General features: G+C 43.8%; 1 protein-coding gene across 5 annotated transcripts in view; it reads right to left on the bottom strand.

Annotated features, from left to right (window-relative positions):
• Positions 1-27,707, bottom strand: part of LOC111966474 (band 4.1-like protein 1) — a 109,521-nt gene that overhangs the window by 55,488 nt on the left and 26,326 nt on the right. For all 5 annotated transcript variants that reach the window (XM_023991130.2, XM_023991125.2, XM_023991126.2 and 2 more), the window contains exons 2-4: positions 19,790-19,878; positions 19,345-19,512; positions 9,487-9,591 (exon numbers count right to left, since the gene is read on the bottom strand). In XM_023991130.2, coding sequence (XP_023846898.1) covers positions 9,487-9,591; positions 19,345-19,512; positions 19,790-19,861 — 345 coding nt within the window. In that variant the 5' untranslated portion in view covers positions 19,862-19,878. The remainder of the gene's footprint in view (positions 1-9,486; positions 9,592-19,344; positions 19,513-19,789; positions 19,879-27,707) is intronic.

The raw sequence follows: 27,707 nt of genomic DNA, 5'->3' as shown, positions 1-27,707 counted from the left end.
TATGCTTGCTTGTGGGTTGAATAACAGTGGTCTAGGACTTTATCACCCCTCGTGGCGAAGGAGATGTGTTGATGGAAGTTGGGCATCGCGTGTCTTAATAGCGCAAAATTTAAATCGCCAGCAACCAGAAAAGCAGCCTCCGGATGTAAGTTTTCCTGCTTGTTTATAGCCTCATACAGTTCGTTAAATGCCAGCTTGTTATTTTTCTTGTCCTGAGGTGGAATTTATGCAACAGTCACGATAACAGCTGAAAATTCCCTCGGGAGGTAGAAGGGTTGGCATTTGACCATCTCATCTCAGTACGGCGCCATACGTGCTTTGGCAGGGAGGCAACGTCAGCATAGCCAACAAATTCCCATGCTTTGGTAAACAGCTGAGGGATGGGGGTGGAGAAATGTTACCACTCTCCAATTCATTGATCGAGCTATGGATGCAAGAACTGACCATCCATGAGATCAAAATTATAGTTTTAACCATGTTTTGAAGCTATACCGCGTTTATTTAAAATGTTTGAATTTTTTACAATTGAATTGTCTTCAAACGATAAGAGTAAAACAAGCTGAAACACGATATCTACAAAAGTATGTGGACACCCCCTCAAATGAGTGGACTCTGCTATTTCAGCCACACCAGTCGCTGACAGGTTTATAAAATCAAGCACACAGCCATGCAATCTCCATAGACAAACATTGCCAGTAGATTAGCCTTACTGAAGAGCTCAATGACTTTCAACGTAGCACCGTCATAGGATGTCACCTTCCTACAAGTCAGTTTGTCAAATTTCTGCCCTGCTAGRGCTGCCCCGGTCAACTGGAAGTGCTGTTATTGTGAAGTGGAAACGTCTAGGAGCAWCAACGGCTCAGCTGCGGAGTGGTCACACAAGCTCACAGAACGGGACTGCCYAGTGCTGAAGCAAGTAGCGCGTAAAAATCGTCTGTCCTCGGTTGCAACACTCACTACCAAACTGCCTCTGGAAGCAACGTTAGCACAAGAACTGTTTGTCGGGAGCTACATGAAATGGATTTCCATGGCCGAGCAGCCGCACACAAGCCTATGACCACCATACATAATGCCAAGCGTCGGCTGGAGTGATGTAAAGCTCGCAGCCATTGGACTCTGGATCAGTGGAAACGCATTCTCTGGAGTAATAAATCACGCTCCGACATCTGGCAGTAAGACGGACAAATCTGGTTTGGTGGATGCCAGGAAAACACTACTTACCCGAATGTATAGTACCAACTGTAAAGTTTGGTAGAGGAGGAATAAGGAGCTAGGACCTTTAGTTCCAGTGAAGGGAAATCTTAACGCTACAGCATACAATGACATGCTAGACGATTCTGTGCTTCCAACTTTGTGGCAATAGTTTGGGGAAGGCCCTTTCCTGTTTCAGCATGACAATGCCCCCATGCACAAAGCGAGGTCCATACAGAAATGGATTGTCAAGATCGGTGTGGAAGAACTTAACTGGCCTGCACAGAGCCCTGACCTCAACCCCATCGAATACCTTTGGGATGAATTGGAATGCCAACTACGAGCCAGGCCTAATCGCCCAACATCAGTGCCCGACCTTACTAATGCCCGTGGCTGAATGGAAGCAAGTCCCCGCAGAAATGTTCAAACTTCTAGTGGAAAGCCTTCCAGGAGAGTGGAGGCTGTTATAGCAGCAAAGGGAGGACCAACTCCATATTAATTCTCATGATTTTGGAATGAGATGTTCGATGAGCAGATGTCCACATAGTTGCATGTAGTGTATTTTGGGTTCTGATGGGGAAGGACAGTTGAACTAAGCTCATGAAGCATTTAAAAGTGATATTCTTCAACAATCAATGGCTCAAGAATCAAAGTCCAAAAATGTATGTACCAATCCTGGATTGTCTCTTTAATATTCTCAGGGCACAGGAATATAAATGCCAGTTAAGCCCTGTCCACTTAGCTTAATGTCACCGGAGTCTTCTGAGAGATACTTTCTCTATACACTGTGGACCCCATGTGCCACCTTTAAAAGGGCAATCACTTCTAATCACATTTCAAAGGGCAATGGTCTCTTTCCTTCTCTCACCCTGACTGGTCCACTGTGAGGACGGGCAACCACCGCATAGCCCTTTCCTGCAGTCAAATAACCTAGTGGCCTCATGGGTGGAATGTTATAAATAGTTTTCATAATTAAMAAACGTTTCTTCCTTTTTTACGCCGAAAATCTGTTGTTTCTATGTTAAACGGTTTTGTTATATTTCAGTCTTCTGTGATGTATATAAAGTGTAATATTGGGATGCAAATTAAAAATGGAATACATTTCAAATCTATATCTGACATCGTACATGTGTCTTCCTTTTTTTAAGCCCATAACCATGTGTGTGAGGTGTATACTTTTGTTTCAAAGTAGATTTGTTTAAGACTACCAAGAAACACTCTGTGTGACCCTGATTTAGACTACTGCAGTAAAAGGTTAATACATTATCTGATTTTTAAGGACAATGTCACCTGCACATGGGTTGTTCCACGAATAGAGTGCCCTCAGACATTATGTGTGTGAATTGTAATAAAACACTAAATGTAACAGTTGGATCACACACTGTACATCTATGCTCTAACTCAGTGTATCCCAATCTCAGTCCTGTGGACTCCAAGGGGTACACATTTCATTTTTTGCCTTAGCACTACACAGCTGATTTAAATAATAAAAGTTTGATGATGAGTTTTTTATTTAAATCTGCTGTGTTGTGCAAAGGCAAAAAACAAAAAGTCCCCAGGACAGATTTTGGGAAACGCTGCTCTAACTAAACTAAACCATGTTAAAGGGATAGTTTGATATTTTGGCAATGAAGGGTACKATTTTTTTGTCTCTGCGTCTAGTATGAAGGAAGTCAAAGGTAGTTTCACGAGACAATGACTGGAAGTCTTCGGAATCAGCTAAAAATCAAAATTCAAATAGCTGTGTATTCATTTTAAAGTTGTTTGTTTTCTCTGAAAATCGCCATTTTGGCATGTCCCACGTCATGTTTGTTCTTCTAGAATATTAACTTCCCTGACGACTCATTGTGAATCAAATTCTGCTGCTCTGTCGATTGCTCCATACATCAGTCTGAACATGCCATCCAATAAGTCATTTGTGATGTCAAAATGATGTGATTCTTGATTCATGAAGGCCGTTTCTGGCCCAACCCATCAGTTTCTGAGACCAATCAGAGAGGTCAGAATCTGTTCGCATACTCAAAGAGTCAGGGAGAAAAGAAAACACAGACTTGGAGAAGAAACATAAGGGGGCATGGCGTTTGGCCGGAGCGATGTGGATGGGTAGCCAGGCAAGGTTTTAACCCACTTAACCCAAAGATTTTCCCATGTTTTCTCCATCATTGTAAAGCCCTAGTTATTTAGCTGCTTTGGGAAAGTAATTTCTGAAGATATGTACTTAAGTAATGCCATTACAAATTCATTTACTTTTGTCACTCAAGTTTAAGGTCAACAGTGTAACATGAACTGAACTCTCATTTTAACATGGTAAAACTATTCTTTTGAAAATAGTTTTTCAGATTCCAAGAACACAGGATGAGATGTTACTATCCTTTGTGCAAGCACTTCCAAGAGTTCATGAACAGTGAGACTGGTGAAATTTGGGGAGCGCATCGTCAGTAGTGTACCTTTGGTTCCTAGGGTGTTTCGGCCTTTCACACTATACACCCTCCCCAAAGGGGCCAGCGACAGGGTGATCAATCCTACGTCGTGCCCATTCCCAATAGTCATAGGAGTTGCCTTGTTGTTGATAGCCAACATCCCACGGGACTATGCATGGCAGGGGCGTCTTCCTCCCTGAGTCAAGCATTGTTGACCGCATACCTCCTGGCCCTCCACTTCGGGGCCCAGCTGGGGTTTTTTTCTTCATCCAGAGCCATTTACTGCTGCCTTCTGACGCCTCTGATACAGCTTTGATTGCCGAACGCTGGCTCTGGCCCTTAATCCCAGGGTCTAAGCAGTCTGGTTGTAGATGTTGCCACAAAACCTCTGCAGCCCACCTCCACTGGTCGGACTTCTGTTTTCAGCCATGATGCCGTGCTCGGCAGCTAGATCGGCATAGCGCAGATGTTTTCTCTCATAAGCCTCATCTACTGAGTCCTCCCAGGGTACTGTGAGCTCAATGATGAAGACCTTCTGAGCGAATGGGACCAGAGCACCATGTCAGGTCTTAGGGTGGTGGTTGCGATCTCCGGAGGAAACACAAGTTGCCGGCCAATGTCAGCTAGCATTTCCAGTCGCGGGCCAAGCGCAGCTGGTCTCGCTCTAATGGTGTAGAGCCGCTTCGGTGGTTTAGCCCCTTCGCGGACAAAGGTCGTCCTTAAGGGGTGTGATGCTGCTGGGGGTGGTAGGGAGTTGGTGGCAGCTCGCTTGTCCTTCAGGGCGGACGCAAGGTTTTTTAGGACTTGGTTGTGACGCCAAGTGTAGCGTCCTTGGGTGAGGCTTGTTTTACACCCTGTGAGAATGTGCCTGAGTTGGCTGGCATGGAACAGAGGGCACAGTCCGGATCTTCACCTACCATTGGTGAAGATTAACGGTGTTGGAAGACGTCATATGTTGCTCTGATGGAAAAGCTTAACCGCCTCGCTTCCATGGCCCACAAGATCCTTCCAGCTGATCTTCCTCTTCTCCACACTGTCCCATCGAGTCCACTGTCCTTGTTTGGCAAGAGAGACTGCCTTGCAGCCTCCTCCTGATGGCGTACTTCCTGCACTACCATCTTCCGCCGCTCTGGTGCAGTGGCCTTACTCCAAGCAGCACGGCTAGTTAGCCCAAGGCCTCCTCTCCCTTGCTGAACATGACCCACAATGTCAGCATGTCTGAGGCTGCTGTTGCCTCCTGGACTGCTTTTCCTGGCCTCCATTTGCGCCCAGTGCCAAGGTCGCGCGCGTGTTGCTCACCACTGGGTCTCGAGATTCATTCAGTGTCATCTGGAGCCTGGTTTTTGCACACTTGAATTCCTCTGTTAGACTGGTGAGGGGCAGCTTGAGGACACCATCTCCATAGAGGCCTATGGTGGTAAGGCATCGTGGAACTCCGAGCCACTTCTTTAAGTAGCCTGTGACTCCTCTTTCCATCTTCTCCACTGTTGAGATTGGAACCTCATACACTGCTAGGGGCCACAACACCCGGGGTAGGAGACCAAACTGCAGACACCAGGCCTTTAACTTTCCAGGTAGCTGGGCGTTGTCGATGGACTGTAGCTACTACTGATGTCTTTGCGCAGCTGTTGCACCTGGTCTTTGTCCTTCAGGCTGCATCATACCACCTTCCAAGGCTTTTTACCGGCTGCTCAGACACTGTTGGGATGTCATCTCCGATGAAGAATTTCAGGTCAGAGAGTACTCCCTCACACATCGAGATGCTGCGTGACTTGGATGGTTTAATCTTCATACGGGCCAGCTGATGTTCTCCTCGAGTTTTCTGAGCAGTCTCCTGGTGCATGGGACAGTGGTGGTCAATGTTGTAATGTCGTCCATGTAGGCTCTGAGTGGAGGGAGCGAAACCAGAGTCGACTCGCTGTCCACCAGCAACCCATTTGAGGATCTGATGATAACCTCCCTTGCCATTATGAATGCCAATGGAGAAATGGTACATCCCGCCATTATAACCTACATTCAGGCACTGCCATGAGGTGGTGAACTCTGAGGTGGTGAAGCAGAACTGCAGATCCTGGAAGTACGACTTCACCAGCGTTGTGATGGTTCCGGTATGTGAAAAATCTGAAGGCAGACCACAGGAGTTCATGGGGCACAGAGCCAAATGCATTGGCGAGGTCGAGGAAGACTACAGGAGGTCTCTTTTCTCCACCTTGGCCATTTGGATCTGGTGCCAGATCATGCTGGAGTGTTCCAAGCAGCCAGAGAACCCTGATATTCCTGCCTTCGTACAGATGTATCGACGTACGCATTCCTTTGCAGGTACTCGGACATCCTCTGGGCAATGACCCTAAAGAAGATTTACACCTCGACATTCAGTAAGGTGATTGGGCGGAATTGGCTGATGTTCACTGCATCCTTCTCCTTAGGGTCAGGACCCCGCCTGCCTACGCCACACTTTGGGTATTATCTTCTTTTGCCAAGCTGTTCTCATAAGCCTCCAGAGGAACCTCAGGACGTCTGGTGCGTTCTTATACACTTTGTACGGGACCCATTTGCCCGGGGCTGATGCTGTTCTTGCCCGTCGAACTGTGTTTTCCACCTCTTTCCATGTCGGAGGGCTGGTCTCAATGATGTTCCGGGTTCAATGGGTGGGATATCTGATGGGATGGCCAGATGTTCATGTCGCTTTGAGTCAAAGTTTGTTGTTATCAGGTGCTCCTCTAGGTCTTTCTTTGTTGTTTTTAGAGCTCCACTTTTTTCCTTCGTGAAGAGACTTTTAAGGAACTTGAAGGGATCTTTAAGAATCGAGTTCTAGTTTGTTCTTCTTCCTTCTGCGTTTCCGTAGGTTCTCTGCTCTATGGAGGGATGCCAACCGGTTTTAATGTCAGCCTGAAGTGCCTCATGCCCTCCTTTTCCACTTCGAGGCTTCTTCCACTGTTTCTTAAGCTGTCTCCTTTCTTGACGAGGCGCTTGATTTCTTGTTGCCTCCTGGAAACTGGTGGGGTTGGAACCTTTTCTCCGCCTTTTGCCTCTTGCACTCCAAAGCTTTCTGCCCCGTACTCATAGATGATGTCCCCCATCCTCTCCAACTTCTTCTCCACTGTGCCGAAGTTTCTCGAGGGTCAAGGTAAGGTCAGTATTCACTGCTTCCCACAACTTCTTGTCACTGGCGCCAGGCCACTTCACATACGGTCTGTGCCCTGGTAGTTTCCTCTCGACTGCAGTCTGGGAGGCTGGGTGAGTTCCACTCCTGTTGTTGGTTCCACCTCAGTTGTTACTTCGGTGCTTGAGTTTAGTCCTCCATGACAGTGGTACTGATGCACTGCAAACTATGGTTTGCGTCCAGTTGCTGTGCTTCATTCGACTGATTTGATCGCTTTCGCAGAACAAACACCCCTTCTTTCCCTGGTGGATCCTCAACCCATGGTGTGATGTAACTTTCCCCAACCACAGACACATACCTGCATCTGTTTGTGGCCCGCTGTTGCAGCGGAACTTGTGACAGTTGCTGTGGTGTTCTCTGTGCTGTGCTCTCATTACTCGTAGTAGTTTCCGGTCCAGTCGTTACCATGTTGTCAGCCAATGAGTCATCTTCCGCCCCCGCTCTCGCAGACTCTAGGGTATTCCGTATATTGACTTCTGTAGCTAAAAGCGGGTGTTTCCAACATACTGCGAAGCATGGGAAACTACAGAAATGGAAGCTACCCCATGACTGTCCCAGTGGGGTCTATTCCCTCCTGTCAGCCGTCTCTCCGTGCCGCCACAAGGACTTTCCCTGTTGTCAGCTGATCTTTCTCAGCAGTCACTGGACTAGTCCAGATATTCAGAGTTCCAAGAACACAGGATGAGATGTTTAATCCTTTGTGGCAAGCACTTCCAAGAGTTCATGAACAGTGAGACTGGTGAAATTTGGGAGCGCATCGTCAGTAGTGTACCTTTGGTTCCTAGGGTGTTTCGGCCTTTCACACTATCACCCCTCCCAAAGGCGGCCAGCGACAGGGTGATCAATCCTACGCTTGCGTCCCATTCCCAATTAGTCATAGGAGTTGCCTTGTTGTTGATAGCCAACATTGAACATCGAATAGTCAAATCATAGTGTAAAAACAGGTGAGTTGGATTTACACTTTTAGGCCATTTTCTGGTGTTTTGTGGTTGGAAACTGAGCATGTCGAGCATACCACGTCAACCATGTTAACCATAGATAGATATGCTAGAAATGTTTTAAGTTCTAAAATGTCACTTTTATCTTTATTGGTATTCAACCCCCTGAGTCAATGCATGTTACAATCATTGCTGGCAGTGATTACAGCTGTGAATCTTTCTGGGTAAGTCAGTAAGAGCTTTGCACACCTGGATTGAGCAATATTTGCACATTATTATTWAAAAAATTCTTCAAGCTTTGTCAAGTTGGTTGTTGATCATTGCTAGACAGTCATTTTAAGTCTTTCCAGAGATTTTCAAGCTGATTTAATTCAAAACTGTAACTAGTCATGAACATTCAATCTTGTCTTGGTAAGCAACTCCAGCGTATATTTGGCCTTGTGGTTTAGGTTATTGTCCTGCTGAAAGGTGAATTTGTCTCCCAGTGTCTGTTGGAAGGCAGACTGAACTAGGTTTTCCTCTAGGATTTTGCTTGTGCTTAGCTCTATTCCATTTATTTTTATCATAAAAAAAACTCTCTAGTCCTTGCTGATGACAAGCAAACCCATAACATGATGCAGCCACCACCATACTTGGAAATATGAAGAGTGGTGTTTAGTGATGTGTTGTGTTGGATTTGCACCAAACATAACACATTGTATTCAGGACATAAAGTTCATTTCTTTGCCAAATGTTTTGCAGTTTTACTTTCGTGCCTTATTGTAAACAGGAAGCATGTTTTGGAATATTTTTATTTTGTACTGGCTTCCTTATTTTCATTCTGTCAATTAGGTTAATATTGTGGAGTACCTATAATGTTGTTGATCCATCCTCAGTTTTCTCCTATCACAGCCATTAAACTGTATAACTGTTTTAAAGTCACCATTGGCCTCATGGTGAAAACCCTGAGCAGTTTCCTTCCTCTCTGGCAGAGAGTTAGGAAGGATGCCTGTATCTTTATAGTGACTGTGTGTATTTAGTTTAGTTACATTTATTTACACCAAAGAAAACAAGTGATAGACAACAATACAGATAAAAAATGTAATTAAATAAAAACGGTGTGCAGGTGTGGTTGGAAGATCAAGGCCTTATATGAAAACCACACAACAACAAAAACAATATACAATACATAAGTAAAACAATAAAAAATGGTTGTTAAAGGTCGTCATTGTAAATAAGAATTTGTTCTTAACTGACTTGCCTAGTTAAATAAAGGTTAAATAAAAATAATAAAACTATATTTTTTAAACATGGTTGATACAGTACACTATCCAAGGTGTAATTAATAACTTCACCATGTTCAAAGGGATATTCAGTGTCTGCTTTTTTATTTTTACCCATCTACCAATAGGTAACGAGTTATTGCCTTCGTAACGAGGTATTGCAAAACCTCCCTGGTCTTTGTGGTTGAATCTATGTTTGAAATTCCCTGCTCAACTCAGGTAGTCATTCAAAAATCATGTTAAACACTATTATACACACAGAATGAGTCCATGCAACTTAAATGACTTGTTAAGCACATTTTTACTTCTGAACTTATTTAGGTTTGCCATAACAAAGGGGTTGAATACTTAATGACTCAAGGCATTTCAGCTTTTCATTTTTTATTAATTTGTAACATGACAAAATGTGGAAAAAGTCAAGGGGTGTGAATACTTTCTGAATGCACTATAGGTGCCAGTAGGTGGGAGTGAGGGGGAGGGTTCTAGGTGGGAGTAAGAACGAAGATTCTGACCTTGGTGTTGTCTGTGTCATAGAACGTCAGGCCAAAGTAGTCCCTCTCCAGCAGGTTCAGATGGCCACACACCATGTCCAGCACGGACTGCCCCCTGGCAAATTTCTGTCAAAAACACACATGATTATAAAAATGCACACATGCGCCCCCCACCACCACCACCACACACACACACACACACACAGGAATGGTTTGGTGTTGTGGGGATTTGTCATATTCAGTAAGATACCAGTGAGTCAAGTGATATCATCATAACCTTGTATATATGCTGGATTTCTCTTCTACCCTATCAGAATGAATCTCACTGCCAAAATACTGCATAGCCCATTTTCAATACAGATACAGTAACAGTGCATCTTTAAATACAGGAGCTATTTATGAATTTAAAAAAACATTTTTGTCCGGTGGTTTAGGAAATGCATCATGGAATTATTATCATGGCTCCCGATTGGCGCAGCGATCTAAGGCACTGCATCTCAGTGCTTGAGGTGTCACTACAGACCCTGGTTCGATTCCAGGCTGTATCACAACCGGCCGTGATTGGGAGTCCCATAGGGCGGCGCACAATTAGCCTAGCCTTGTTAGGGTTTGGCTGGGGTAGGCCGTCATTGTAAATAAGAATTTGTTCTTAACTAACTTCCCTGGTTAAATTATATATATACATTTACATTTAAGTCATTTAGCAGACGCTCTTATACTGTATTTATATCTATTAGATTAACTGACTAAATGAAAAATCTCTTTCATCACACTATGAAAATACCATCAGCATGAAAATCCAGCCCTTCTGTTGGCTGACAGACATTTTCATGGTCCAGTACCTCCTCAGCCCTGAGGGATAGGAAAGGCTAGGCAATGGCTACAAAAGGAAGGAACCGCTAGTATTTCACAGGGCCACACCTAGTTTTCACCCCTTTAGGGCTTAGAGCCGACACACTGCATGTTTCAGTGTTTCAGAGGCAGCTTTGGCAGATGCAGTCTACACACACACACACACACACACCACACTCGTCTCCCGGGAAACCTGGCTCCTACGGCGACAGTGCAACCAAGCAGCTGTTACCATGGAAACAGAAGTAATAGGTTCCTTTTCTTTTTGTCTGTGCTCTGTCTTGTGAATGGTGGGGCACATGGCTTTGTTACACTCCTTTAAAGAAAACTGGTACAGTAGCCATTACCTTGCAAAATTATTAATGAAACATAAATGAAATATTAATGAAACATTAAACATAACCTGGCCTTTAATCAAAGAAATGCTGTGGTACCAGTCTGGTGAAATACAGCAACCACGAGCGAGTGAGGGAGCGATTAACGTAGTGGCTGCTGAGAAATTTTGGAGCGTATTGGATTTTCTAACTAAATTAAATTGCAACACACATTTTAGGTGGTCCCCCCAAGCATTGCAACTAAGCTGTTGATGAGATTTCGCTCCCGTCCCAATTGCCTCCAATCACATTTCTGCCACACTAGTTCTATGGGCTGATTGCATTAGAAGCCATTTGGCGTAATCCTGCAAATCCATTTTAGAGACTGTATGGTCCAGGCAAACACGATGAAGGGAGACAGTATCTGGGTATGGGCTAATAGCTAGTCTCAGAGAGAGTGTTAAGTTAAGTAGTGATAAGATTGATCAAGTAAGAAAGGCTATACTGGACAACAGTATAGAATAGAATATTAAAAACAGGCCTTTTCAAGTTTAGACAAAACTCCTTCTCTTTCATAAACATTKATTCATTCAAGAAATGTGGTGGGAAATTAATATCCAGTTAAGGATATATTTTTTTCACATTTTATTGTCTTATTAATTAAATTACTATAATAAAAAATGGGTTTATCTTGTATTCTTCGAGAGCAAAAGGAGTAGTGTGTGGTGATGGTAACCAGTCTTGATTGGCTACGGCCCAAGGTATCATAGCCTTCCTACTGTACCTCCGTTGTTCCACTAGTAGAGTGCCTTTTAGGGACTGTCATTTGGGTTTAACAAATTAATACAAATTAATCAATTACAACTAATTTTAAGATTCTGTCATAAAGAGCACATGTTCAACTTCATAAGAAACATGTTATCACATCTCAATTGCTATAGTAGATGCCAAGTAGGTGCCAATGAAAGTAACAGAGTTGACCGTAACAGGGTTGATGTTTTCATCTTAAATCAGCCATGAATCCCGTTGTGACAGGGGGAATGGAAGCTTGTTGTGTGCAAATGAATGCAAGCTTTACAAAAAAAATTTAATGTAAAAAAAAAATCTCGCCTATCTACTGTATCTTTAGGTAACGGGGTTGGTGTGTTATGCTCGACACGCTCAGTGTTCCACCACAAAACCCCAGAAAATGTCCAAAGAATAGAACCAGTTCACCAGTTTACACTATGATTTGACTATTATTTCAATGTTTCTTTAGAAAAAAATATTTAAAAAGGAATAGTTTCAACATATTAAAACGAGAGTTTGGTTCACATAACAGGGTTGACCTTAACATGAGGGAGAGACGTAAATGAATCACTAATCACATGAAATAAATAATCATTTTCAAAAATCCTGATAAAGAAAATATGTACATTTTCCCACCAATTGTGTTTTCATCAAACTGACTTGTTGCGGATAAAAAACTGTGCGTGATGATGTAGTGCACATAAAAGGCACTTTTCCCTTAAGTTTTCATGTACAGAATAAAAATCAAAAGTTGAATGTGGTTCCATAGCATTTTCAGCTTTAGTGATGGTTTTGTAACAAAAAATGGTGCGTTAAATATAGGGCTGAGAATTTCCAGAGACCTCCCGATAKGATATTATCACGATACTTTGGTGCCAATATGGTATGTATTACGATTCTCAAGATTCTATATGTATTGCGATTCGATACTGTGATTTTATTGCGATTCGATGTTCCAAACATATTACTCACCATATGTCTGTTGCAGAGGGACAAGAGAGAGACATGACAAAACTAGTTTAAGGTCAACAGTGTAACCTGAACTGAACTCTCATTTTAACATGGTAAATAAAAGTGCTGAAAACAAATTGGCTCCCTATTTAAAAAGAAGATGGGAAACAAGCTATGAAGGAAAAATACAGGAGTTTTGTACAGCCAACTAGCACAAAAATAATAATATTATTATTGTGATATGTAACTGTATCGATTTTTCCCCCCGTCACTAGTTAAATAGCAAATGTGCCAGCTCTGGTCTTGGCACGTGATCTCCAGCCTACAGGTTCCAGATAGGCTACAGTGTGGGTAGGATTAGATTATTATGGATAAGAGTGAGATCATTTTTACTTGTCAAACGGCAGCTGAGTATCAATTATCATGTCACCTGAATAAGACCCTCAATATTTATTGGATAGGAGCATCAATCTCATCCCAGTGCACTTTCACCACCCTGTGAAGTTAATTATAACTTATTTCATCTGTAGCCTAATAAACTGCATGCTTTCCCAAGTCGTGGTGGGAGGACAACACAACATACAGTATCATCGCGTGACTCCAAGTTTACTTCGATATGATGATTATTCTACCAATATTTGTGCATAATGGCGTTTCCACCACCATTTCTCAAATAATACATTTTACCGACACAAAAAGATCTCACCATGTGAACTAACAAATTGTCTGTTGACATTTAGGAAATTGCACCGACATTTCCTGTTTCCATCAGCCCAGTCGGTTTTATGCTTCAGGTAATTCATCCGCATGAAATGGTTGGATGGCAACTTGGTTAGTAATGGTGAAAACTTGGAGAAATGTTGGTGTAAAGTGGGTTTAAATCCTAGAAGTTGGAAAAACATGACCAGTGACATATCAAAATGCAKATTTTTGGCACATTAGCAAGTGTTAATTCATATAAAAAATCGGATTTATTTAATTTTACTTGTGGTTCATATTAAAGTGCAGTTCATTTAATATAACAGGCTTTTAAAATCTAATATTGGTGCACAATTTCTAAWATATCAAAGGAACACAAAAGGCACTCTATTTGTGGAACGGCCCAATTCTTTGAACTGGCCTGATCAACAGTTGCTTCATCTGTCTATGATGTGTGGTCTGTGTCTGTTAAGAAGACTGGTTAGAATGAGAAAAGACAGGCAGGCCGGTCTAATAATTATTGTATCAATTGTATGGCTTGAGGTTAGAGATTTAACAAGGTAAATGCACTGTACTTAATCAATATCAGCAATGTTAAGCACCAAAGATCAATAAGAAAGTGGTGTGGATTGCTTTTTGGTGTATACCATTAAGGCACAGTTCTTCATTGTACATCATTACACTCTTAGAAAAAGGTTTCCAAACGAGTTTTGAGGATGTCCCTATAGGAGAACCCTTTTTGGTTCTAGATAGCACCTTTTTTCTAAGAGTGTACATTAATGTGTCTGGAGATTTGTACAATATTCGTATGCTTCACCCACACCAAACCATCCCTGTCCAACTTCAACAAACACACACACACACCACACACACACACACACACACACACACACACACACAACACACACACACACACACACACACACACACACACACACCACACAACACACACACACACACACACACACACACAACTCTCTTCTCTCTCTCCCTCTATCTCTCTCTCGCTAACTCTCTCTCTTCTCCTCCCTCTTTCTCCCTCTTGCAATCTCCCAATCTATTTTCTCCTTGGTCGTACAAAACTACTAAAACGTCAACTGTATAGATTTCCTATCCTTTAACTGAATGCTTCTGATGTCACTGCAGAAGATGAGAGAGGGGGGAGGTTGGGGGTAGATATGGGAAACCTCTAGTACATCCCCCAACATATTTCACCCCCCCATAACACATCCCACTCAGTCACCTCCAGCTACCAATGTTACAGTCCCGACATGATCTATGGGGGTAAGTCCAGCTCCACCTCAATGGGAGGTCTCCTCTCACACTTGTCACTCACTGTCTCATTGGGAATACTAGTATAGCATGTGTAGCATGACTGTGTGTGTGTGCATGCGTGTGTGTGTGTGTGAGTGCATGGGTTAGGGTTAAATGTCGGAAACCCAGTTACCGAGATTTACTGCCCAAAACCAATCCCTTGCGAGAATATCATAAATCTGAAGAAATGATTTATATGAACAGCATGGAGTGAACTGAAACTGTTAAATGATATGCAATGTCTAAATGTGGCTCGTCTGCGGCCTCTGCATGATGAATCAACGCTCATGGTTGGGACAGACAGCCCATCTCAGTATGTAGTGGAGTTCACAATGCATGTAGACCTATCGTCTCAGCATCATAACTTTTTTTATTGTGACAGGTAGGCCTACATTTGCTGCAGCATAGCCTATGCTACAGTAATATAAAGACTGAATGTGAGTCTAATTTACCCATCTCCGGTCTGGCGTTCGGTGGTCACCTTGTTTTTAAATTGTAAAGAGTCCAGAGTTTTAAAACAGCCTATCACTCGAATATTGTTGCTTAAAATCAGTGCAGTGCCATTCAAATTGCATCCAAAATAGAGAATCCTGTTCTACAGTAGATTGATATACAGCCCTATATATAGATGCCCTAGCCTACCTCTTTCAGGTAATAAATTCAATGCAGTATTAGCTTTATATTTAGCTAATTAATGATGGGTTATGCATAATAAGCTTCTAACTTATAGCCTCTGTTTCTTGCGCAATACGCACGCACCTGTGCTCCGCTGGCCTCTCTCCTTAAAAAATGCTCCTTAGATCTTGGAGTCCCATGCAGGAAAAGCTAGACTAGAATAGCTTGTTGGATATAATTTTTTGGCATGAGGGCCACATCGGGATTTAGAAATTCAACGGAGGGCCGCATTTTTGGGGGGATCAATTGTTTGTTAAAATACATTTGCGGGGGCCTCCCGATTGGCGCAGCGGTCTAAGGCACTGCATCGCAGTGCTTGAGGCGTCACTACAGACCCGGGTTCGATCCAAGGCTGTGTCACAGCTGGCCGTGACTGAGAGACCCATGAGGCGGTGCACAATTTGGCCCAGCATCGTCTGGGTTAGTAAAGGGTTTGGCAGAGATTTCCTTGTCCCATTGCACTCTAGCGACCTCTGTGGCGGGCCGGGTGCATATGCATGCTGACACGGTCGCCAGGTGTATGGTGTTTCCTCAGACACATTGGTGCGGCTGGCTTCCGGGTTAAGCAGGCATTGTGTCAAGAAGAAGTGCAGCATGGCTGGGTCGTGTTTCGGAGGACGCACGGCTCTCGACCTTCGCCTCTCCCAAATCTGTACGGGAGTTGCAGCGATGGGACAAGACTGTAACTAACAATTGGGGAGAAAAAAAAAGAAGAATTATGTCTCGCGGGCCGGATTGAAGTGCCTGCGGGCCGTACTTTGACCCCCCTTAGAGTAGAGGGTCTGAATACTTATGTAAATGTAATATTTCAGTATATACAGTACCAGTCAAAAGTTTGGACATACCTACTCATTCAAGGATTTTCTTTATTTTTTATATTTTCTACATTGTAGAATAAAAGTGAAGACATCAAAACTATGAAATAACAAATAGAGAATCATGTAGTAACCAAAAAAGTGTTAAACAAATCAAAATACATGTTATATTTTATATTCTTCAAAGTAGCCACCCTTTGCCTTGAAGAAAGCTTTGCACACTCTTGGCATTCTCTCAACCAGCTTCATGAGGAATGATTTTCCAACAGTCTTGAAGGAGTCCCCACATATGCTGAGCCCTCGTTGGCTTCTTTTCCTTCACTCTGCGGTCCAACTCATCCCAAACCATCTCAATTGGGTTGAGGTCGGGTGATTGTGGAGGCCAGGTCATCAAATGCAGCACTCCATCACTCTCCTTCTTGGTCAAATAGCCCTTACATAGCCTGGAAGTGTGTTTTGGGTCCTTTTCCTGTTGAAAAACAAATCATAGTCCCAATAAGCGCAAACCAGATGGGATGGCGTATCGCAGCAGAATACTGTGGTATCCATGATGGTTAAGTGTGCCTTGAATTCTAAATAAATCACTGACAGTGTCACCAGCAAAGCACCCCAACACCCTCACACCTCCTCCTCCATGCTTCACGGTGGAAACCACACATGCTGAGATCATCCGTTCACCTGCTCTGCATCTCACAAAGACACGGAAGTTGGAACCAAAGATCTCAAATTTGGACTCATCAGACCAAAGGACAGATTTCCACCTGTCTAATGTCCATTGCTTGTGTTTCTTGGCCCAAGCAAGTCTCTTCTTCTTATTGGTGTCCTTTAGTAGTGGTTTCTTTGCAGCAATTCAACCATGAAGGCCTGACTCACACAGTCTCCTCTGAACAGTTGATGTTGAGATGTGTCTGTTACTTGAACTCTGTAAAGCATTTATTTGGGTTGCAATCTGAGGAGCAGTTAACTCTAATGAACCTATCCTCTGCAGCAGAGGTAACTTTGGGTCTTCTTTTCCTGAGAGCCAGTTTCCTCATAGCACTTGACAGTTTTTGCAACTGCACTTGAAGAAACTTTCAAAGTTCTTGACTGACCTACATGTCTTAAAGTAATGATGGGCTGTCGTTTCTCTTGGCTTATTTGAGCTGTTCTTGCCATAATATGGACTTGGTATTTTACCAAATAGGGCTATCTTCTGTATACTCTCCCTACCTTGTTACAACACAACTGATTGGCTCAAATGCATTAAGAAGGAAGGAAATTTCACAAATTAAAAAGAATGCCAAGAGTGTGCAAAGCTGTCATTTAGGCAAAGTGAGGCTACTTTAAAGAATCTCAAATATAAAATATATTTTGATTTGCTTAACACTTTTTTGGTTACTACATGATTCCATATGTGGTATTTCATATTTTTGATGTCTTCACTATTATTATACTATGTAGAAAATAGTAAAAATTAAGAAAAACCCTGGATTGAGAAGGTGTGTCCAAAATTGTATATTCTTTTATATATTTAACTAGGCAAGTCAGTTAAAAAAAAATCTTATTTACAATGACGGCCTACACCGGGCCAATTGTGCGCCGCCCTATGGGACACCCATTCACAGCCGTTTGTGATACCGTCTGGATTCAAACCAGGTTGGTCTGTAGCGATGCTTCTAGCACTGAGATGCAGTGTCTTAGACCACTGCGCCACTTGGGAGCCCGAAGTACTGGTACTGTATATATATTTTTATTTATTTTGCAAAACAATTCTAAAAAACATTTTTTTTATTTTAGAATAACGTTAAAAAAAATGTGGAAAAAGTCAAGGCGTCTGAATACTTTCCAAATGCACTGTATTAGAGTATAATAGAATACAGTACAGTAATACAGTTCACACTTAAAAAGATTAGCCTACTGGAGCTTGTTTCATTTATTTACCCAAGAGAGCATATAGCTAGCTACATCTATGGGCTTTTATGTTTTTCTGTTTTGCGTAATGTGCAGTAGATTTATCATATACAGAATGTATTGGATAATGGCACAATCATTTGGGCTTTTTTTGGCTTGGGCTCATTAAATGTTGTTAATGTAGAGATCATAAAATGTATTTAATATATGGGTCATCGGGCTCAGGTAGCATCAGGTTTGAATTTTCATGCTGATCAAAGCTCTAATCAAATCCAGACATATGTATATATTTTGTTATGCTTTTGAATGACACTTCCGGTTTTGGCGGGAAATACCAGGTTACCCAGAAGAAAAGTGACTTATTCTCGGGATGGAACATTTGTAAAATATTCAACCCTAGTGTGTGTGTGAGTGTGTGTGTGAGTGTGAGTGTGAGTGTGAGTGTGAGTGTGAGTGTGAGTGTGAGAGAGAGAGAGAGAGAGAGAGAGAGAGAGAGAGAGAGAGAGAGAGAGAGAGAGAGAGAGAGAGAGAGAGAGAGAGAGAGAGAGAGGACACTGAATCAAGAGGTCCATTGATATGGGAGGGCTGTAAGTAGCAGCCTCAGAAAACACAGCCTGTAGTCACTGTCTGAGTGAACCTTGTGTTCAAGTAAAATCAGAACTCTCTTACTCATCCTATACATAAATATCACTAATTAAGAAAAAGTCTTTGGGATTGTCTCCACCCCCTTCCAAGGTGTCACCCATCTTCCCCATTATCCCCTGTGTATTTATGCCTGTGTTCTCTGTTTGTCTGTTGCCAGTTCGTCTTGTTTTTCAAGTCAACCAGCGTTTTTGTCTCAGCTCCTGCTTTTCCCAGTCTCTCTTTTTCTCACCCTCCTGGTTTTGACCCTTGCCTGCCCTGACTCTGAGCCCGCCTGCCTGACCATTCTGCCTGACCCTTATTCTGCCTGCCGATCTGTACCTTTGCCCCACCTCTGGATTATTGACCTCTGCCTACCCTGACCCTGAGCCCGCCTGCCGTCCGGTACCATTACCCCACCTCTGGTTTACTGACCCATGCCTGCCTTGACCTGTCTATTGCCTGACCCCGTTGGATTATTAAACCATTGTTAATTCGACATTGTCTGCATCTGGGTCTTACCTTCATACCTGATAACTACAACCTTTGCTAGAAGCTAATGAGCTCCAGGCAGTGCACATAGATAGAGGTGTGTTTGCAGCAACTTGGATATAACTTGTTAATGTCTACAATTCAGCATGTTCGATTTATTAGCATTTAAACACTACAAGGGACAGATTGCTTTGTAACTGGCACTATCCTTATTCTTGAAGTGTTACCAAACATGCTAAGCTGCTGCTCATCTTGCTAAGATGCCGCCTAAAATAATTTATTTCACAGAATTTTTATCTGGTCTAGTGATTAGCCCTAGTCATGGTCATTCCTGTCTTTGCCCCTAAACTCTCTATGTTCCTGTCTGATTTCAACTTTGTACAAAAAAGGGGGACCACATTTTTTTTTTCATAAAAAAATATTTGAAATCCCCCCCCAAAATATTTGAAATCCCATATAATAAATACCTCTACTCCAGTTTCATACTCTGAGCCGTCAAGTAGGGTGATTTTGACAGGAACGGTTTTGGGGCGTTTGGAAGATTTCTGGGGGGATTTTGATGCTTTGCTGGGGGTCTTCTCTGAGCTGTCATCCATGTCCCCATGATAGTCATCTGACGTCTTACTGTCATGATCCTTAAGATAAGTGAAAAGTTTCAAATAAGACGTCATAAACCACAATTTATTGACTTAGTAACCAAGCCAATGTATGAAATCTCAAAACAGTAGGCTAAATGATGTGGACATTAATGTAATAACCACAAAAGGCATACGATACAATGCACACTGCATAATATTAAAAGATTTGCTCCATTTTATGATATACTGTGTTTTGTAGGTTTAATGCAAATGCTAAATGATTAGATGTGAAGTGCAAAATGATACACGACTGTGAGTCTTGCAGCTCTCCAACCTGATTGGTCCTCCTGACATCACCCTCCATGGTACTCTTCATCTCCATGGGCAATCCCTTTTCTGTGGTCATGGTAATGGAATGCAATCCTGAAACAATAAATTAACAGAAACAGAAAGTCAGCAGTCTTCTAATGTCCACATCCCAAGACCAGCATGACATATTACCCGTAGTGGGTGAACCCAGCCTGCCTATTACACACTCACACATATACCCTACCCATCACACTCTTCCCTACCCCTTGCAAAATCCAAAACCTCCCCAATGTTGTTGAAGTCACCATCCTGCGACACAGTGGCAATTACTGGCCACAAAACGAATATCCAACAATGTCACATCTGATTTTCTTCTTAACTGACGGCTATTGTGGTTGCTTCAATTAGGCTCTGACTGCAATCACTAAGTGCTTTTTACGTCAAAAGCGATGTGTCCTCACTGTAATAGCAGAGCTGAGCAGAGCCTCTCAGGAGCTGTCTGCATGAAGAGCGTTCACTTTAGGAGGCTCTCCCTGATGCTAGCAGAGACATAGAATAAATTACATCAGCAAGAGAGCCCTGCGGCATAGCGGAAGACAGCAGAGAGAGAGAGAAAGGGAGAGAGAGAGTACAGGGAACGTGACAACAATTTCATTAGAGGGGTAGAGAAAGAGAGAGAGAGAGAGCGAGACAGATGAGCTTTGTCATGTGAAGGTGACCACTCGCTCTCTGAGAATAATCTGATTTGTACTCTTAAACAGAAGTTCCTCCCCTCACGATTAAAAATAGCTGACATTCTTAGAGAGCTCAATTATCTTTCAGATAACAGCCACATACTGTAGCTCTATTATCAGGGGGCAAAGGGTGTCCGCTCCAAGTTTTCTTCTGCTTCAGCTGTTGTCTTTGAAGATACGGGGAATATGACTTTGACAACTACTTCCACCGCAGTGATGGTAATGCAGTACTTATTACAACCCTTTATGTAATATAGTTATTTTATGACAGTGTTTCCCAAATGGTTAGTTGTTGTTATCTTACATTWACGTAATGTAGCAGATGCTCTTATCCAGAGAAACTTACAGTAGTGAGTGCATAAATGTTCATATCGGTCCCCCGTGGGAATCGAACCCACAACACTGGTGTTGCAAGTGCAATGGTGTACCAACTGAGCCACACAGGAGCTACACTAGATAACCAAAAATATGTGGACACCTGCTCGTCGAACATCTCATGCCAAAATCATGGGCATTAATATGGGAAGGCTTTCCACTAGATGTTGGAACATTGGGACTTGCTTCCATTCAGCCACAGGAGCATTAATTAGTGAGGTCGGGCACTGATGTTGGGCGATTAGGSCTGGCTCGCAGTCAGCGTTCCAATTCCTCCCAAAGGTGTCCGATGGGGTTGAGGTCAGGGCTCTGTGCAAGCCAGTTCTTCCGCACCGATCTCGACAAACCATTTCTGTATGGACCTCGCTTTGTGCACAGGGGCATTGTCATGCTGGAACAGGAAAGGGCCTTCCCAAAACTATTGAATCGTCTAGAATGTCATTGTATGCTGTAGCGTTAAGATTTCCCTTCATTGGAACTAAAGGGCCTAGCCCGAACCATGAAAAACAGCCCCAGACCATTATTCCTCCACCAACAAACATTACAGTTGGCACTATGCATTCGGGCAGGTAGCATTCTCCTGGCATCCGCCAAACCCAGATTCGTCCGTCGGACTGCCAGATGGTGAAGCGTGATTAATCACTACAGAGAATGTGTTTCCACTGCTCCAGAGTCCAATGGRGGCGAGCTTTACACCACTCCAGCCGACCCTTGGCATTGTGCATGTTGATGTTAGGCTTGTGTGCGGCTGCTCGGCCATGGAAACCCATTTCATGAAGCTCCCGACGAACAGTTATTGTGCTGACGTTGCTTCCAGAGACAGTTTGGAACTCGGTAGTGAGTGTTGCAACCGAGGACAGACGATTTTTACGTGCTACATGCTTCAGCTCTTGTGTGGCCTACCAAATCAAATCAAATCAAATTTTATTTGTCACATACACATGGTTAGCAGATGTTAATGCGAGTGTAGCGAAATGCTTGTGCTTCTTAGTTCTCCGCACAATCTCGCATGCTAATTAACATATCAAGTAACTCTACCTAGCCATTTTTCTTCCACACACCTTGACTTACTTTAATACCAACCCTCAGTTGTGCCTCCCTCTCTCTCACTGCTTTCTCCCTTTTCTCTGCCTCCCTCTCTCTCACTGCTTTCCTCCTTTTCTCTGCCTCCTTCTTTCACTGCTTCCTCCTTCTTTTCTCTTTTCCTGCCTCCTCTCTCTCACTGCTTTCCTCCCTTTTCTTCTCCTGTCTCCTCTCGTCTACACTGCTTTCCTCCCTTTTCCCTCTGTCTCCCTCTTCTTTCACTGCTTCTCTCCTTTTCTCTGCCTCCTCTCTCTCACTGCTTTCTCCCTTTTCTTCTCTGCCTCCTCTCTTTCACTGCTTTCTCCTTTTCTTCTGCCTCCTCTCTTTCAACTGCTTTCTCCTTTTCTCTGCTCTCTCTTTCACTGCCTTCTCCCTTTTTCTCTGCTCCTCTCTTCACTGCTTTCTCCCTTTTCTCTGCTCCTCTCATTTCACTGCTTCCTCCCTTTTTCTCTGCCTCCTCTCTTTCACTGCTTTCTCCTTTTCTCTGCCTCCTCTCTTTCCACTGCCTTCTCCTTTCTCTGCCTCTCTCTTTCATGCTTTTCCCTTTTCCTCTGCCTCCTCTCTTTCACTGCTTTCTCCCCTTTTCTCTGGCTCCTCTCTTTCACTGCTTTCTCCCTTTTCCTCTGCCTCCTCTTTTTCACTGAGAGGGATTTACATACGATATATTTGTACATCTCTAACGTGCTACTTAGTCGCAATGTACGCTCGCTATGTTCACACTGCTTTCGAATCGGCACTAACTTGGCAAGATGCCAGTAGATTGTGTCACTTAGTCTCGCGTAGTCATAGTTTATAACATCTATGACGATTGATAGTATTATCGCCTACTTTGGTGTTATGCTAACTCTGCTCATCTCTCTAATCGTTGCATATCGTTTGTCAGTGGCTTTCTAGTTGCGCTACACGTTTTATTCACTATCTAGCTTCTTCCCCCTCATCAATTCCCATTTATTAAAGTGGCTGGAGTTGAGTCGTATGTTGGCAGCGCCGCTAAATGTTAGTGGTGGCTGTTTAACGCAGTCTGATGCCTTGAGATAGAAGCTGTTTTCAGTCTCTCGGTCCTCTTTTGATGCACTGTACGACCTCGCCTTCTGGATGATAGCGGGGTGAACAGGCAGTGGCTTGGGTGGTTGTGTGTCCTTGATGATCTTTATGGCCTTCCTGTGACATGCGGTGGTGTAGGTGTCCTGGAGGGCAGGTAGTTTTGCCCCCGGTGATGCGTTGTGCAGACTACTACCCTCTGGAGAGCCTTACGGTTGTGGGCGGAGCAGTTGCCGTACCAGGCGGTGATACAGCCCGACAGGATGCTCTCGATTGTGCATCTGTTAGAAGTTTGTAGTGCTTTTGGTGACAAGCCAAATTTCTTCAGCCTCCTGAGGTTGAAGATGCGCCTGCTCTGCTGCGCTTATCTCTCAGACCGCTGTTCTGGGTGGGTGATCCAATTGTTCATTTCGTCTCGGTGACCATGTCGTATACTCCGAGGATTTAGAAATCTTTCCGCACCTTTCTCCTCACTCATCTGTGCTCCTTCCGAATGTTGGATAGGCGTGGGTGCTCGCTCTGCTGTTTCCTGAAGTCCACATATATCTCCTTTGGCTTTCTGTTTGACGTTGACGTGATCTGTAGGTTATTTATTTCCTCGATCACCACAATCCCTGGGGCCTCACCTCCTCCTGTAGGCTCGTCTCGTCGTTGGTGTAATGCACAGTTTCCTTCACCAATCTGTACGTCGTTCATCTCGCTAAACTTGAGATTTGAGTTGGCAGGCGTGCATGGCACGCAGTCGTGTGGTGAACAGGGAGTACAGGAGAGGGCTCAGAAACGCACCCTTGTGGGGCCAGTGTTTGATGGTCATCAGCGGGTGGTAGATGTTGTTACCTACCCTCCCACCTGGGGCGGCCCGTCAGGAGTCAGGACCCAGTTGCACAGGGCGGGGTCGAGACCGCGCGTCCGAGCTTGATGACGAGTTTGGAGGGTACTATGGTGTTAAATGCTGAGCTGTAGTGATGAACAGCATTCTCACAATAGGTATTCCTCTTGTCGCCAGTTACTGGGTTAGGGCAGTGTGCAGTGTGGTTGCGATTGCGTCGTCTGTGGACCTATTGGGTCGGTAAGCAAATTGGAGTGGGTCTAGGGTGTCCGGTAGGGTGGAGGTAATATGGTCCTTGACTAGTCTCTCAAAGCACTTCATGATGACGGAAGTGAGTGCTACGGGGCGGTAGTCGTTTAGCTCAGTTACCTTAGCTTTCTTGGGAACAGGAACAATGGTGGCCCTCTTGAAGCACGTGGGAACAGCAGACTGGGATAAGGATTGATTGAATATGTCCGTAAACATTGATTGATTGAATATGATTGAATATGTCCGTAAACATACGGACATAAGCATATGAGCCGTTGTTTCTCCTAGACGTTTCCACMTCACAATAACAGCACTTACAGTTGACTGGTGCAGCTCTAGCAGGGCAGAAATGTGACAAACTGACTTGTTGGAAAGGTGGCATCATATGACGGTGCCACGTTGAAAGTCACTAAGCTCTTCAGTAAGGCCATTCTCCTGCCAATGTTTGTCTATGGAGATTTCTGGGTGCTCGATCTTAAACACCTATCAGCAATGGGTGTTCCTGAAATAGCGGAATCCACTAACTTGAAGGGGTGTACACATAATTTTGTATATATAGTGTAAGTCATAAGAAAATGCTAGAATTTTTAGGTTGGTCACACAATTCAAAAAAGTGAAACAAGTAAAGCATATAGTATACAGTAATAATACTTTAAGAACAACAGACAACTACGATGTCTGGCCATTGTAGCCAACTTGATAACAATATAATGACTTCCTATTAACATCTGAATTTAAGCCTTTTGTTGTCTTAGAATATGCTACATTTGCCGGTCTGGTTATCCTACTTCCAAAGTATTTCCAGGTAGGCCTATCTATCCATAGAATGAGAATGTGCACATAAAAGACTCAGATATAAAAAGTGAATCATGCAACCATGCTATTCAATTTGGGATTGGGAGGTGTGCAGAGCTCATTCTCTTACAGGACTGAAGTAGCCAGRGGCACAGTTATAATCTCATAGTCTCATTGAGGATAATTGTCACGTGTGCCCCCTCTCCGGTCTCAAGGTCATCAGCCTGCTCGTTATGGCGCACAACTGTCACCATCGTTACGCGCACCTGTGCATCATCAGCCTCACCTGGACTCCATCACTTCCCTGATTACCTTCCCTATATATGTCACTCCCTTTGGTTCCTTCCCCAGGCGTTATTGTTTCTGTTCCTGGGTCATGTCTGTGCATTGTTTGTGTTACATGGTTGTTTCATTTATTTATTAAGACACTCACTCCCTGAACTTGCTTCCTGACTCTCAGTGCACATCGTTACAGAATAACACATCGCATCAGGGAGTGTTATTTTTATTTTTTGTTTRGGTGGGAATGATGTCGGGTCCGGGAGCCGCTACAGGCTCTCATGCCTCAGACAGATTGCCAGGCTCCCCTGCCTCCGCCGGTTCGTCAGGCTTTCATGCCTTCGCCGGATCGCTAGGCTACCCTGCTTCCATCGGCTCGTCAGGCTCTAATGCCTCAGCTGGATCGCCAGGCTCCTCTGCCTCAGCCGGTCTGTCAGGTTCCCGTGCCCCAGCCGGCGACAGGTTCCCGCGCAATCAGCAGGGGTGACCGGTCCGCTCCTGATCCCCGAGATCGTCCCTTTGGTTGGCGTCCTGTGGCTGGAGCCGAACGCACCGGGGAGGGGGTACCGTAACATATGCTCTTTCTCCGGCGTTCTAGGTCGCCATGCTCCTGCGTCTCAGCTGGACTGACAGGTCTCCCGCGCCTCAGCATAGATGACTGGTCCACTCCTGATCCCCGGGATCGTCATTTTGGTCGGCGTCCTGCGGCCGGAGCCGCGTGTCGGGGAGGGGGTACTGTCACGTGTGCTCCCTCGCTGGTCTCTAAGCCACCAGCCTGCTCTTTATGGCGCACACCTGTCACCATCGTTACGCGCACCTGCGCGTCATCAGACTCACCTGGACTCAATCACTTCRCTGATTACCTTCCCTATATATGTCACTCAAACAGAAATTTGCATCCTGTAGCACTAATTCCAATAGGTTTTGGGACACTAAAGTCTATGGAGAATAAGAGCACCTCCTCCCAGCTGCCCACTGCACTGAGGCTAGGAAACACTGTCACCACCGATAAATTGACGATAATAGAGAATTTCAATAAGCATCTTTCTACGGCTGACCATGGTTTCCACCTGGCTACCCCTACCCCGGCCAACAGCTCTGCACCCCCCGCAGCAACTTACCCAASCCCCCCCCCCACGCTTCTCCTTTACCCAAATCCAGTTAGCTGATGTTCAGAAAGCGCTGCAAAATCTGGACCCCTACAAATCAGGTGGGCTAGACAATCTGGACCCTCTCTTTCTAAAATCATCCCCAAAGCCAACACCTCCTTTGGCCGCCTTTCCTTCATTGCTGCCAATGACTGGAAGAAATTGCAAAAATCACTGAAGCTGGAGACTCATATCTCCCTCACTAACTTTAAGCATCTGCTGTCAGAGCAGCTTACCGATCATTGCATCTGTACATAGCCCATCTGTAAATAGTACACCCAACTACCTCATCCCRATATTGTTATTTATTTTTCTTGCTCTTTTGCACCCCAGTATCTCTACTTGCACATCATCATCTGCACATCTATCACTCCAGTGTTAATGCGAAATTGTAATTATTTTGCCACTATGGCCTATTTATTGCCTTACCTCCCTAATCTTACTACATTTGCACACACTGTACATAGATTTTTCTATTGTGTTATTGACTGCACGTTTGTTTATCCCATGTGTAACTCTGTGTTGTTGTTTTTGTCGCACTCCTTTGCTTAATCTTGGCCAGGTCGCAGTTGTAAATGAGAACTTGTTCTCAAATGGCCTACCTGGTTAAATAAAGGTTAAATAAAAAATAAAACTCCCTTTGGTTCCTTCCCAAGGCGTTACTGTATCTGTTCCTGGGTCATGTCGGTGAGTTGTTTGTTACGTGTTTGTTTCATTTATTTATTAAAACACTCACTCCCTGAACTTGCTTCCCGACACTCAGCACACATCGTTACAATAATCTATGTTGTAGGGCCGTCCACGACTACAAAACATAATGGTCGACCAAGAGTCGTCTGTTATAAAACTTGTATTTTTCCTATAGTTAGACACATCCTATGTGTTTTAATTAGTGTTGCAAAGGGTCGGAAACTTTCCGTGAAATTTCCGGGAATTTTCCATGGGAAATTAAGTCAGGAATTTGGGGAATTTACTTAAATTCATCAAAAAAGTTAGCTTATAACAATTAACCTTTTTTGTGGGATACACATAAGGCATTTCTAGGTCTTGTGGCATATGTTGGTTAAACTTTCCCCWATTCAATGGAATCGCAACCCTCTGCATGCACAGTGCATTCTTCCATCACATGTGCAGTGCACTCTTCCATCACATGTACAGCTGATTCTCAAGATCKTGCACACTAATGAGATGCTATTGAGCCAGCACTACTACACTGTCTGAGCCAAGGACTATATGCTTTCTGGTAAGTTTTTATTACAATACTGGGTAAGGTGAATATATTTTATGACATATTTCTTTGTTAACTAGTAAATAGTAGCCTASAGCAGTGTGTTTAAATAATTTCTAACTTGTTAACAATTTCTGCTACCATGTGGGTTTTAGCTTGCTTGAGCCTGCTAACTGAGGAGT

The sequence above is a fragment of the Salvelinus sp. IW2-2015 genome, linkage group LG7, assembly GCF_002910315.2.
Source record: "Salvelinus sp. IW2-2015 linkage group LG7, ASM291031v2, whole genome shotgun sequence".
In the NCBI taxonomy this organism is placed as follows: domain Eukaryota; kingdom Metazoa; phylum Chordata; class Actinopteri; order Salmoniformes; family Salmonidae; genus Salvelinus; species Salvelinus sp. IW2-2015.
This window is presented reverse-complemented; position numbering and strand designations above follow the sequence as displayed.